Here is a 12,830-nt window from a genome sequence, read left to right on the forward strand (position 1 = left end):
CTGGTTCTAAGTCTGCAGTGTGGATTTATTATTAGTCACTCACATCTGACAGGTTTGTTAAACTATACTACATACTCACACACTAGCTAGTATTAGCACTAAGTGCACAATCAGGACACACCCAGACGTTTCTGAACATTTCCCTTTAAGACCTGGGCCAGGTGTAAAATTACCGAGTCGTCTGAACGTTTCCGCTCCCACAGAACGATGATTATTTCTGATTGTCTGTTATTATCCTCAGGAGCATCTCTCAGTGCTGTAATTCAGACCCAAAGCAGACATGTAATAACAGTCCTCCACCCTCGACCAGCACAGACACCAGGCGAAATAAGAGTTTAAAGCGACTGATAGCACTTTCTGAGCCGTTTAGGGTGGGCTCAGGGTGTATTTTATTGGGGGTTTTTATATTTCAGCATCGAATATAAGACACTACTGTCTCTGACTTTAAACAGGGACCAACGAGGGAGGAGTGTCTCACAGAGTGGACAGAGAGTGGACACAGGGTTTAAAAACTCCAGCAGCACTGCTGTGTCTGATCCACTCTACACCAGCACAACACACACTAACACACCACCACCACGTCAGTGTCACTGCAGCGCTGAGAATGATCCACCACCACATCACACCTGCTCTGTGGGGGTCCTGAGCGCTGAGGAACAGGGGGAAATTCACAGCGCGACACAGTGACTACAGTCTGTGATTGTAGAATTACAAATTAGCATTGGGTCTTAATTTAAATAAATCTTAATATTAACAGGGCAGTTCTTCTTCTTCTTATTATTATTATTAATAATAATTTCTGACTGCTCTGCTGTGAGGGGGCGAAGTCAAGCGTCACGCGGCTGGTCACTAATTCACAAACAAAAAAATAAAATAATAAAAACGTCTTTATAACGGGGAGTAAATTATTAAAGCCATAAAAAGCATTTATGTTTATATTAATGTTTTTTTTAAAGTAGGACACAACATTAAGGAAAATCAGGAAGTGCATCTATGCCTTTTATTTCTTTTTCTTTCTGTTTTTATCTTGGTTTCTTTGTGAATGTCTTATTTTCTGGACGGTTTCAGATGTATTTTATTGCACCATGGTTCAGTAATTTCACTCAAACTCCATTTTCCAAAATTAAACTTTATTTAAACTTCAGGAACAACGCAGTGCTCATTTTAAAAGTCATTTATTTAAAACATGAGCTCCTTCCTTCATTCAAAGTCTAAAAAACACCTCATTCCTCATCCTCTTTTTACACTCATTCAGTTAATATTTACATATTTAAAGATGTTCTGAATGATGTTGGAGAGTACTATCACCATCCAAACTGAGGCGTGTGGACATTTGGAAAAGGTTATGTTTTAAATACGCAAATATGAGCAGAGGGCGCCTTATTTGCATATGTAAATGACTTCTATGGGGGAATAACTTCCTATTAGTAATTCTACTGAGAATAAGTCTGTTATCAGCTGATAAAAGCACTTTGTAATCTCTACTATTGATTAAACTTATATTATTCTCAATTTAAGACTTCTACTGTTAGAGAAAACAGATTTATTTCAGTGTTTAAGATGAGAGTTGATTTTAAAAAAGTGGTTATAAAAAGGTTTACTCAATAGACAGAAATACTGCATGAAAAACCACTTTTTATTGGAACTATCCATTCCACCTTAAATAGATATTCAGCAGTTAAACCCTGGCGCCTGCACCATTTAAGGTGGAATGGAAAGTTCCAGTGTAAAGTATAAAAAACTCTACATAAGCTACACAACATTAATAAAACAGTCTAGAAACTGAGTATAAAACATTCAGACCACAGTATAATTGGACTCTGACTCATTTAAGGTGGAACTGAGAGTTTCAGTTTGCAGCTTTCGCACTGAAATACAAAATTAAGGAGTGGATAAACAAAACCGTCCTCAAAATACAGTAAATAAACAGACGTTCATTAGACAGAGGGATTAAATAACTGTATCTGACATTCAACGCCTCACTAAACAGAAACATACACTTATTTAGTCCAACTTTTATTGACTAAACTTCAGAAAGGTGTTACAATCGACATTAAAACCTGAAATTCTTACCCAGAAGTTGTCTTTAAAGTGAAGGTCTCTCATGGTGATGAACAACTGACTCTCAGAGACGCGTTTCTCGCTGTTATAGAAGTGCACTTTCCCAGAGGCTGCGCTAGTTCCCTTAAAAACTGCCCCGAAACAGATTAAGACGCAGCCATTCCACCACCTAGCGGTAGAATGTAGTTTATACAAGTGGGCGTGTCTCAAACCATCGCCTAGCTCCCTAGTGAACCAGTGACTTTGAGTCGTATTACGCTAAAGCTAAGTTTAGAGGTATAAATACTATACAACTCATTATTTTTACTACGTGAAAGGCTTTTTTTTAGCCTTAAGGAATTAGTTTAATATCCGTGGCTTTAAGCATTAGTTCGAATTTAGTGAATTTTACATAATTATTTACTCAATCGAATTAGCAGCAAATATTTCAATGTTTTTGAAAAAGATGTCATAAACGTAATAAAACAAATACGTCCAAAATACGGTTAAAAGTGCCACAAATGTGTTTTTTTATATTATAAAAGTAAACTATAAATCTAAAAATAAAAGCTAAGTAAATAAAGCTAGCTTCATTTCACTTAGCTTCAGACGACAGAAGGTCGAAGGTTAAATTTGAGACATTCACAAAGTCTCTGAGAATGAAATTTACTGAAATCTGGGTCTGTATTAAACAGTGTGTGTGTGTTTTGAGTTCATTCATCTTCTGTGAGGGTGCTTTATCCTGATCTGGATTTTGCCGGGTCCAGAGCCTACCCAGAATCACTGGGCACACACACACACACACACACACACACATCTGAATAAAGAGTCACATTCTGATCTTTCCATCTTTATTGTAAAAAATGCACACACTTCACTGATTTGTCAGTAGAGAAAAAAAGGAAAAATTAAAAACACAAATGACAGAATGACCTATGAACTATTGAACTATTAAATCCTAAAACCTTAATCTAACCCTCACACACTCACACACACGCCGGTCCTGGACAGCTCTGTGGATCATTAATCTGCACTGCTTGTAAAATGTGGGTAATACATAGAACGAGGTTAAAAACTCAGACAGAAATAGAAATCAGACGAGTGTGTGAGCTCCCGGGAGTCGTTTATATTCTCTTCACCGCTTCGTCGATGTCATCGATCTGCTCCTTCAGCTGATTCCACTGCTCGGGGTTCAGAGAGATCCCTGAGAACAGAGAGACAGACAGGTCTGAGGGACACGCCAAACTGGGAACACAGGCCTGAAACTAATGAGAAAGCCGTCACTGTCCAAAGAAAGACACAAATCTCCAGTTTAGTGACTTTACAGCAGGAAGAACCCTCTTAACTTTCAGTGGAAGTCATTTAATGAAATGTGGCAGGACCTGGAGCTTTCAGTCGGTCTCACCTCACCACAGCTCAGAAAAATAAACATCCTGATCATTCCGTTTAGAGCTGGGAGCCACTGTGACCTGGGCTCAGGACTGGAGACCGCTCCCTGAACCTATCAGTGACCTGTTTATTATTGTCTGCTGTTTCCTGGCTGTCTTCCTGAACACAGAGAGAGAACTGACGAAGACGAAGACTTTCAGTTTCAGTTTACACACGCACGCACGCACGCGCACACACACACACACGCACGCACGCGCACACACACACGCACGCGCACACACACACACACACACACACACACCTGCCCTGGAAAATGCTGCAGACATAGAGCTGTAGATGTCTCTGAATCATACACACAACGTCCAACGAAATGTGTCTTCTGCATTTAACCCCTCAGTGGCAGCAAACACACACACACACACACATTAATGCATTAGGGGCTGTAAAAAACACCCCGAAAGCGTGGGGCAGCTATCCCCGCCGCTCGAGGAGCGCTTTGGGGTTCAGGAGCTAAAAAAAAGCTTCTGTGTGAGAACAGACTGTGAAGGTGATGCTGGGGTTTTCAGCTCGAGTCTCGCTTTAACCTTCAGTTAAACTTCAGGTGAGATTTCTGTGTGAGTTCTGAGGACGTAAACTTTGTTAAAAGGCATTTTCAAAACAGAGTAAGAACGACAGTAACGACAATAAGACAGTGTCATGTGTGAATAAGAGGAGAGAGAGAGAGAGAGAGAGATAGAGAGAGAGAGTGAAAGAGTGAGAGAGAAAAAGTGAGAGAGAGAGAGTGAGTGTGAGAGAGAGAGACAGAGAGAAAGTGAAAGAGTGAGAGAGTGAGAGTGAGAGAGAGATAGAGAGAGAGTAAAAGAGTGAAAGAGTGAGAGAGAGTGAGATAGAGAGAGAGTGTGTGTGTGTGAGAGAGACAGACAGAGAGAGAGAGTGAAAGAGTGAAAGAGTGAGAGTGAGATAGAGAGAGAGTGTATGTGTGTGAGAGAGACAAACAGAGAGAGAGTGAGAGAGAGACAGAGAGAGTGAAAGAGTGAGAGAGAGAGTGAAAGAGTGAGAGAGAGAGTGAGATAGAGAGAGAGTGTGTGGGTGTGAGAGAGAGAGAGAGAGAGAGAGAGAGAGAGAGAGAGACAGAGTCTCTCTTACCTTTCCGTCCCGGCTTCATCTCTCCCTCCTGATCCATCCAGTACTCGCGGATATCGATGAGAACTTTCCCTTTAAAGTCTCTCACGCTCACGTACCTCATCTTCCCTATCTTCAAGAAAACAGCACAAAAACACAACTCAGTCCTTCATCCCTGAGAACACACCCCTCCTTTCCTTTTGTCTCAGGGTTAAACGCTGCACTAGTCTCTCTCTCAGCTGCTGGAACAGTTCGGAGGATGACGCTGTTGTGACACAGTTTTGAACGTCAAAGGCATGACTTTTGTGGTTTTTTTGAGTGAATTGCTTCGGGCCGCGAGCGAAAGGGGAATCGAGGGACGGAGATGAACCTGTGGATGTTCTGAAAAAGAGCACGTGTACACTTCATCAGCACAGGGTCAGCGTACATCACTGCGGCTCGGATTCACCTCACGTTCTCGTGCGGACGTGTGATTTTAATATTTAATTATTTTAACACACAGACAGGGCCTGACCCTGCGCTCACAGCGTCTCAATGCGGCGAAGTGGTCAGTCCTCACACATCTTCAAGGAGAACCAGCAACAACAAGCAGAGTGAACTTTGACAACGCAAGGTGATGTGATAAAGCTGAAAGGAGTTTAACCTTATGTAAATTAGAAGTGATGTGGCAATAACCAATGAAAACCAGGTGTGGTGCAGCTTTCCTCTGCCACTGTGAACCAGTGCTGTTGGTGCTTCAGATGGAAGAGAAGCACATTGTGGTGGTGTAATCACTGAATACACAGTTATAGTCTCAAACCAACCGCACTGTCACTGCCCTTCACACAGCGGGAGGTTACCCTTATCCAGTTCAGATCGGTGGTGGGTCCACACCACACTCCTCACAGACAGTTACCCGGAGGAAACCCACACAGACACAGAGAGAACACACCACACTCCTCACAGACAGTCACCCGGAGGAAACCCACGCAGACACAGGGAGAACACACCACACTCCTCACAGACAGTCACCCGGAGGAAACCCACGCATACACAGAGAGAACACACCACACTCCTCACAGACAGTCACCCGGAGGAAACCCACGCAGACACAGAGAGAACACACCACACTCCTCACAGACAGTCACCCGGAGGAAACCCACGCATACACAGAGAGAACACACCACACTCCTCACAGACAGTCACCCGGAGGAAACCCACACAGACACAGAGAGAACACACCACACTCCTCACAGACAGTCACCCGGAGGAAACCCACGCAGACACAGGGAGAACACACCACACTCCTCACAGACAGTCACCCGGAGGAAACCCACGCAGACACAGGGAGAACACACCACACTCCTCACAGACAGTCACCCGGAGCAAGACTCGAATCCACACCCTTCAGGACCCTGGAGCTGTGACAGAGACACCACCTGCTGCACCACCGAGAGGCCCTTCACAAGACATTTGAGTTTTTGAGTAGAAAAATATCTTTAATTAGAGGTCTTTGCCATATTTGCTTTTGCATTTTAGCTTAATTTCTTTTACCATTTTCTAAATATAGTTATTATTTTTAGCTACATATTAACTGATATTTAATGCAGTCCCACTTTAAAATAAGACCAGAATTATGAAGGTTTATAAACGGTTTAAGAGCCTGTTTATTACATGGTTATTAATTGGGTTGTAAACATTTTAAAAGTCATTGATAATCATTTGTAACAGAGACAGGAAGTGCGACAGTGACCTCTTTTTTGTCTGACACTGAAAGTGTGAGAACTCACTGTTGGTGGTTATTAACAAATAAGTGCTGGAGCTGACGGGGTTAACGTCGACCGATGGAGGAAACACGGTGAGGTCAGTATTCGGCAGGATCTGAGGTCTAACTGTAGATGGATGTGGGTTCACTATTTGGCAGGTAGCCTGTGTGTAATGACTGATTATTAATGATGGGGTCATTAGGGTGAGGGCGGTGCTCTGGTGTAAAGACTCCTGACCTGGAACATGTTGTCGTTTTTGCTGTTGCTGCTTTTGGAGGAGCTGGAGGTTTTGGAAGACTCTCCGCTCTTCTGCTTCTTCGCTGGTTTTTCCGGAGTCGCCTGCCTCTTCCTCTTGGACTGGGACAGAGGAGAACGAGGAGATGTTATTTATCCATCAACACGTTCCAGGACTAGGTCAAACCTAGGATTGAACAGTGTGTGTGTGTGTGTGTCTTGTACCTTTGTGTCGACATCACTGTCAGAGTCACTGTTGGACGTAGAGGACAGCACTTCCTTTGATTTAGGCATTCTGCACAAACACAACACAACAATTCACCATTACACAACGCTCTGAGTACTAGAGTCACCTTTATTCTCGGTCCAGACACTGAGGGGTTTAAAAACTCCAGCAGCACTGCTGTGTCTGATCCACTCTACACCAGCACAACACACACTAACACACCACCACCACGTCAGTGTCACTGCAGCGCTGAGAATGATCCACCACCACATCACACCTGCTCTGTGGGGGTCCTGAGCGCTGAAGAACAGGGGGAGAGGGGGGTTACAAAGTATGCAGAGCAACAGAAATATCGTGATGGGCACTGTGTTTTAAAGCATTGCAATATTTAACGTTAGCAAAACGGGCCCCTGCGCTCGGCTCTAGGGTTCGGGATGAACTGGAGCGGGTCGCAGGATCAACACCGATGGGCCTTAAAATGCGCGCGCGCGTCGTAAACCCGTCCCTAGCGCGGGCCGGAGAAATCGTTATGACGTCACTCACCTGGAGGCTTTCAACAGGGTCGGTTCGGGTCGGTGGGTCAGGAGTCCAGCCGCTCAGAGTGTGTGTATATGTGTTTGAAGGAGAGAGGGTGTGTGTTTATATGATTGATCCACAAGAGCTCTGACTGCGCGCGAGGAAACGGCACTGCAAAGAATCATGGGGCGCCGCAGCCCGCACGGCACTATGGGAAATGTAGTCCGTGGTCAAACACTGTTTGTTCAAAGTGCTTTTCAACCTTTCAGTCCACTTATTGAGAATATATTGATCTAAAAATAATTTCCTAGCGCCGCCACACCCTCGATTTCTGTCCTCATTTATCCTTTGACTAACGAGGGCCTTTATTTCTCCAAAGTAAAAATATTCAACCGCTAGCATATCAGCTACATAACCCAGAAATGTGTCAGTACCATGAACCAAAGCTCAAGGTTTAAACGACTGAGGGCTAATGTTCACAGCCAAACCTCTTCTATGAGGTGGTGAATAATGAAAACATTAAGAAAATCACTCATCCACCGCTGTGTTTTAGCTTCTTATCTTTTAGCCATTCCATGTGTTTAACAAATACGGACCACTAATTAAAATATTCTCCGAACTGCTGTTTTTAATGACTTCACCCTTAATTCAATCCCTGTGTGACTTTAGCCAATAAAGCCACAGAAAACGTGCAGCACCGAACACTGTAGTACAATAATGACATACTTTAGCTCGTATTATTTGGATTTAGGAGAACTTCTGAGGACCATCCAAATATAAATGTTTTTAAAGTCTGCAAATGTTTCCCCACCACTTAGAAACAAACATTGTTATATATATAATATAAATATGATATCACATTCTTTAAATAATTAAAGTTTTAAATATGTGTTTACTGTAAAACACATTTTAATTATTTTTGCAGCTTTTTTTCCATCCATCCATCCATTATCTGTAACCGCTTATCCAATTTTAGGGTCGCGGGGGGGGTGGGGGGGTGGGGGGTCCAGAGCCTACCTGGAATCATTGGGCGCAAGGCGGGAATACACCCTGGAGGGGACGCCAGTCCTTCACAGGGCAACACAGACACACACACATTCACTCACACACTCACACCTACGAACACTTTGGAGTCACCAATCCACCTGCAACGTGTGTTTTTGGACTGTGGGAGGAAACCGGAGCACCCGGAGGAAACCCACACAGACACAGGAAGAACACACCACACTCCTCACAGACAGTCACCCGGAGGAAACCCACGCAGACACAGGGAGAACACACCACACTCCTCACAGACAGTCACCTGGAGGAAACCCACACAGACACAGAGAGAACACACCACACTCCTCACAGACAGTCACCCGGAGGAAACCCACACAGACACAGGAAGAACACACCACACTCCTCACAGACAGTCACCCGGAGGAAACCCACGCAGACACAGGAAGAACACACCACACTCCTCACAGACAGTCACCCGGAGGAAACCCACGCAGACACAGGGAGAACACACCACACTCCTCACAGACAGTCACCCGGAGGAAACCCACGCAGACACAGGGAGAACACACCACACTCCTCACAGACAGTCACCCGGAGGAGACCCACGCAGACACAGGGAGAACACACCACACTCCTCACAGACAGTCACCCGGAGCGGGAATCGAACCCACAACCTCCAGGTCCCTGGAGCTGTGTGACTGCGACACTAACCTGCTGCGCCACCGTGCCGCCCCGCAGCTTATTTTATTAAATATAATTTTATTGATCACACCTATATATGTGTGATATATACATATTACGTAGTTAACACTATTTTATATATAAACTAAAAAAACTGTGTGTGTGTGTGTGTGTGTGTAGTTTATTATCATTAATGTACAGGGGCTGTGGTCAGCACACACACTAAACTAATATCTACCAGATAGGACACTTTTCTGTTTATACATTCTTCTGTTTATTTTATTAATTTATTTTTGGTGTCTCTCTCAAGGATATTTCAGCCGTAGATGTTCCTGCCGGGTCCTGAGGATTGACCGGGTGACCTTCCAGTACCAAGACTAATCCCCTAACCAGACCGGATCTGAAAAAAGCAGGAAGCCAGTCGTATCACTGTTGCACCTACAGCAAGCGCCGCCGTGTTTCTACACTCTCAGCTCCCATTCCCTGGGTGTCATTGCTGCTGGCTGAAATGTGGAGAGGAAGCGTTTTCTTTTTATGTTCTCAAACGTTATGAAACCCTTCCGTGCGGAGCTCTGACCAAAGCAGGTCACAGACGTTTCCTTAAGAACCAGACCTGTGTTCCACTGTGGAGAAGAGGAGGACTGTGAATCGAATACAATCAAATACTCTCAGCAATGTTCTGATATCTACTCTGAAATTTTCCCAGAAAATGGTACTTGAGTGAAAGTGGAACACAGTCCTGATTCACACCCCCTTTATTTCTTAAAACACGCGGAATGTGCAGCTGACCACAAACTTTGGTCCAAACAGAGCACTGTAAGTCTAGGAATGGTCTCCATTTCTGCTTTGAGACGTGAGGGCTGCCAGAGCGAGTCTTTGCTTGTCAGAGAGACAAGGTTTTAGATTTCAGACGTCATCCTCAAACAGCTCATTGGCAAAGAGTTCCACAGTGGAAAAAATTTGTTTATCTGCACCTCCAACAAAGGGCACTGATCAGGAGTGTTCCTCATTCACTGCAGTAGCAGCCTCTGTTCTGGGAAAGATATACGATGAATGCTGCAACACCGACACAACGCAAGGTGATGTGATAAAGCTGAAAGGAGTTTAACCTTATGTAAATTAGAAGTGATGTGGCAATAACCAATGAAAACCAGGTGTGGTGCAGCTTTCCTCTGCCACTGTGAACCAGTGCTGTTGGTGCTTCAGATGGAAGAGAAGCACATTGTGGTGGTGTAATCACTGAATACACAGTTATAGTCTCAAACCAACCGCACTGTCACTGCCCTTCACACAGCGGGAGGTTACCCTTATCCAGTTCAGATCGGTGGTGGGTCCACACCACACTCCTTACAGACAGTCACCCGGAGGAAACCCACACAGACACAGGGAGAACACACCACACTCCTCACAGACAGTCACCTGGAGGAAACCCACGCAGACACAGGGAGAACACACCACACTCCTCACAGACAGTCACCCGGAGGAAACCCACACAGACACAGGGAGAACACACCACACTCCTCACAGACAGTCACCCGGAGGAAACCCAAGTAGACACAGGGAGAACACACCACACTCCTCACAGACAGTCACCAGGAGGAAACCCACACAGACACAGGGAGAACACACCACACTCCTCACAGACAGTCACCCGGAGGAAACCCACGCAGACACAGGGAGAACACACCACACTCCTCACAGACAGTCACCCGGAGGAAACCCACGCAGACACAGGGAGAACACACCACACCCCTCACAGACAGTCACCCGGAGGAAACCCAAGTAGACACAGGGAGAACACACCACACTCCTCACAGACAGTCACCCGGAGGAAACCCACGCAGCCACAGGGAGAACACACCACACCCCTCACAGACAGTCATCCGGAGGAAACCCACGCAGACACAGGGAGAACACACCACACTCCTCACAGAGAGTCACCCGGAGGAAACCCACGCAGACACAGGGAGAACACACCACACTCCTCACAGGCAGTCACCCGGAGGAAACCCACGCAGACACAGGGAGAACACACCACACTCCTCACAGACAGTCACCCGGAGGAAACCAACGCAGACAAAGGGAGAACACACCACACTCCTCACAGACAGTCACCCGGAGGAAACCCACGCAGACACAGGGAGAACACACCACACTCCTCACAGACAGTCACCCGGAGGAAACCCACGCAGACACAGAGAGAACACACCACACTCCTCACAGACAGTCACCCGGAGGAAACCCACGCAGACACAGGGAGAACACACCACACTCCTCACAGACAGTCACCCGGAGGAAACCCACGCAGACACAGGGAGAACACACCACACTCCTCACAGACAGTCACCGGGACTAGAAACTGGAGCTGTGTGACAGAGACACTACTTGCTTCACCACTGTGCTGTTAAACAGCAAACAAGGCCTTGGAAAAACAAACTGAGAGAAAGAAAGGTAACTGGGCCTCATCGTGATTAGACTCTTATATTAAAGAAACAACGTGGTATTGTCGACTAAGTGTGAAATCCTGTTTTTCTCTTTAAATACGTCAATGCTTTTTTAAGTGTTACGTAAAATATGAAGTGAGGATCATTCTAGAGCTAAGAGAAAAACGAGGGGAGATTCTTGACAAACATCTGTAGCGATGTAACATCTTTTTATTTTTACATCTGTGAATGTAACACAAAACCCAGCCTTTAATATCATCGTAAAACATGCGCAGTTTTAAGAAAGTCCCATAAAAACATAACCCCGTTCTAAAGCAGCACTGATATTAAAGATCACCCGACCGCTTCCTCGTGTGACGTAGGTGCTACGCACATAATTTATGCGAGATTTGTTTCGGTTTCTGTACGCGTTCTCACTGGGAGTATAAATCGAGCCGCCGCTGTTTTTAAACTTCAGACGAAGACTCACGTCTTTCTCTAAACTCCAGGAGAGAAAATGTCCCGCGAAGGTAAGTGAATATAACTTTACCGTTGTGATCTGTTTCCTCCTGGTTCTGATTAGAGCCAGATTCTGACCTGGTTCTGACCTGGTTCTGATCAGAACAACACCATTAACTCTACATCAGTTCTGTGTGGGACCTCCTCAAACTCTCACTGCTCTGAGGTACACAGTGTGTAACACATCCACGGAGTGTGTTCACTCTGATTGATCCTCACACAGAGCAGTGTATGACTTTGTGGACTTTGTTGTGCTTTTCCTCGGTTTGAGAATAAAACAGGAACCTGCACATCCATCAAAACAGAGCTGTGTGTAAATATGTTTGTTTATTTGACTGAAACCTGTTTGGGGAGAATCCCGAGCTTGGTAAATGTGAATGAGTGAGTGAGGGAGTGAGTGAGTGAGTGAGTGAGTGAATGAGTTAGTGAGTGAGTGAATGAGTGAGTGAGTAAATGAGTGAGTGAGTAAATGAGTGAGTGAGTGAATGAGTAAATGAGTGAGTGAGTGAGTGAATGCGTTAGTGAGTGAGTGAATGCGTTAGTGAGTGAGTGAGTGAATGTGTGAGTGAGTAAATGAGTGAGTGAGTGAGTGAGTGAGTAAATGAGTGAGTGAGTGAGTGAGTAAATGAGTGAGTGCGTGAGTGAGTGAGTGAGTAAATGAGTGAGTGAGTAAATGAGTGAGTGAGTGAGTGAGTAAATGAGTGAGTGAATGAGTGAGTGAGTGAGTGAGTGAATGAGTGAGTGAGTAAACGAGTGAGTGAGTGAGCGAGTGAGTGAGTAAATGAGTGAGTGAGTGAATGGGTGAGTGAGTGAGTAAATGAGTGAGTGAATGAGTGAGTGAGTGAGTGAGTGAGTGAGTGAATGGGTGAGTGAGTGAGTGAGTGGGTGAGTGAGTGAGTAATTATTAAGCTCTTTGTGTCTATAAACTATGAC

The 12,830-nt window shown here is 45.0% G+C and overlaps 2 protein-coding genes across 2 annotated transcripts in view; both read right to left on the reverse strand.

The window, feature by feature from the left end:
- Positions 1-2,191, reverse strand: part of pstpip2 (proline-serine-threonine phosphatase interacting protein 2) — a 32,889-nt gene extending 30,698 nt beyond the window's left edge. Inside the window, exon 1 of the mRNA XM_066651751.1 lies at positions 2,074-2,191. Within this exon, the coding sequence (XP_066507848.1) occupies positions 2,074-2,106 (33 nt within the window). The 5' untranslated portion in view covers positions 2,107-2,191. The remainder of the gene's footprint in view (positions 1-2,073) is intronic.
- A 690-nt stretch (positions 2,192-2,881) lies between these two features.
- On the reverse strand, positions 2,882-7,464 carry sub1a (SUB1 regulator of transcription a). The gene is made up of 5 exons (XM_066651165.1): positions 7,300-7,464; positions 6,756-6,825; positions 6,534-6,653; positions 4,576-4,684; positions 2,882-3,244 (listed from the first exon to the last, which is right to left on the reverse strand). The coding sequence occupies exons 2-5, from the start codon at positions 6,822-6,824 to the stop codon at positions 3,165-3,167; spliced, it is 378 nt and encodes a 125-aa protein (XP_066507262.1). The 5' UTR covers position 6,825; positions 7,300-7,464; the 3' UTR covers positions 2,882-3,164.
- Between the last annotated feature and the right edge of the window lie 5,366 nt (positions 7,465-12,830).

The sequence above is a fragment of the Hoplias malabaricus genome, chromosome 18 (genome assembly GCF_029633855.1).
Source record: "Hoplias malabaricus isolate fHopMal1 chromosome 18, fHopMal1.hap1, whole genome shotgun sequence".
In the NCBI taxonomy this organism is placed as follows: Eukaryota; Metazoa; Chordata; class Actinopteri; order Characiformes; family Erythrinidae; genus Hoplias; species Hoplias malabaricus.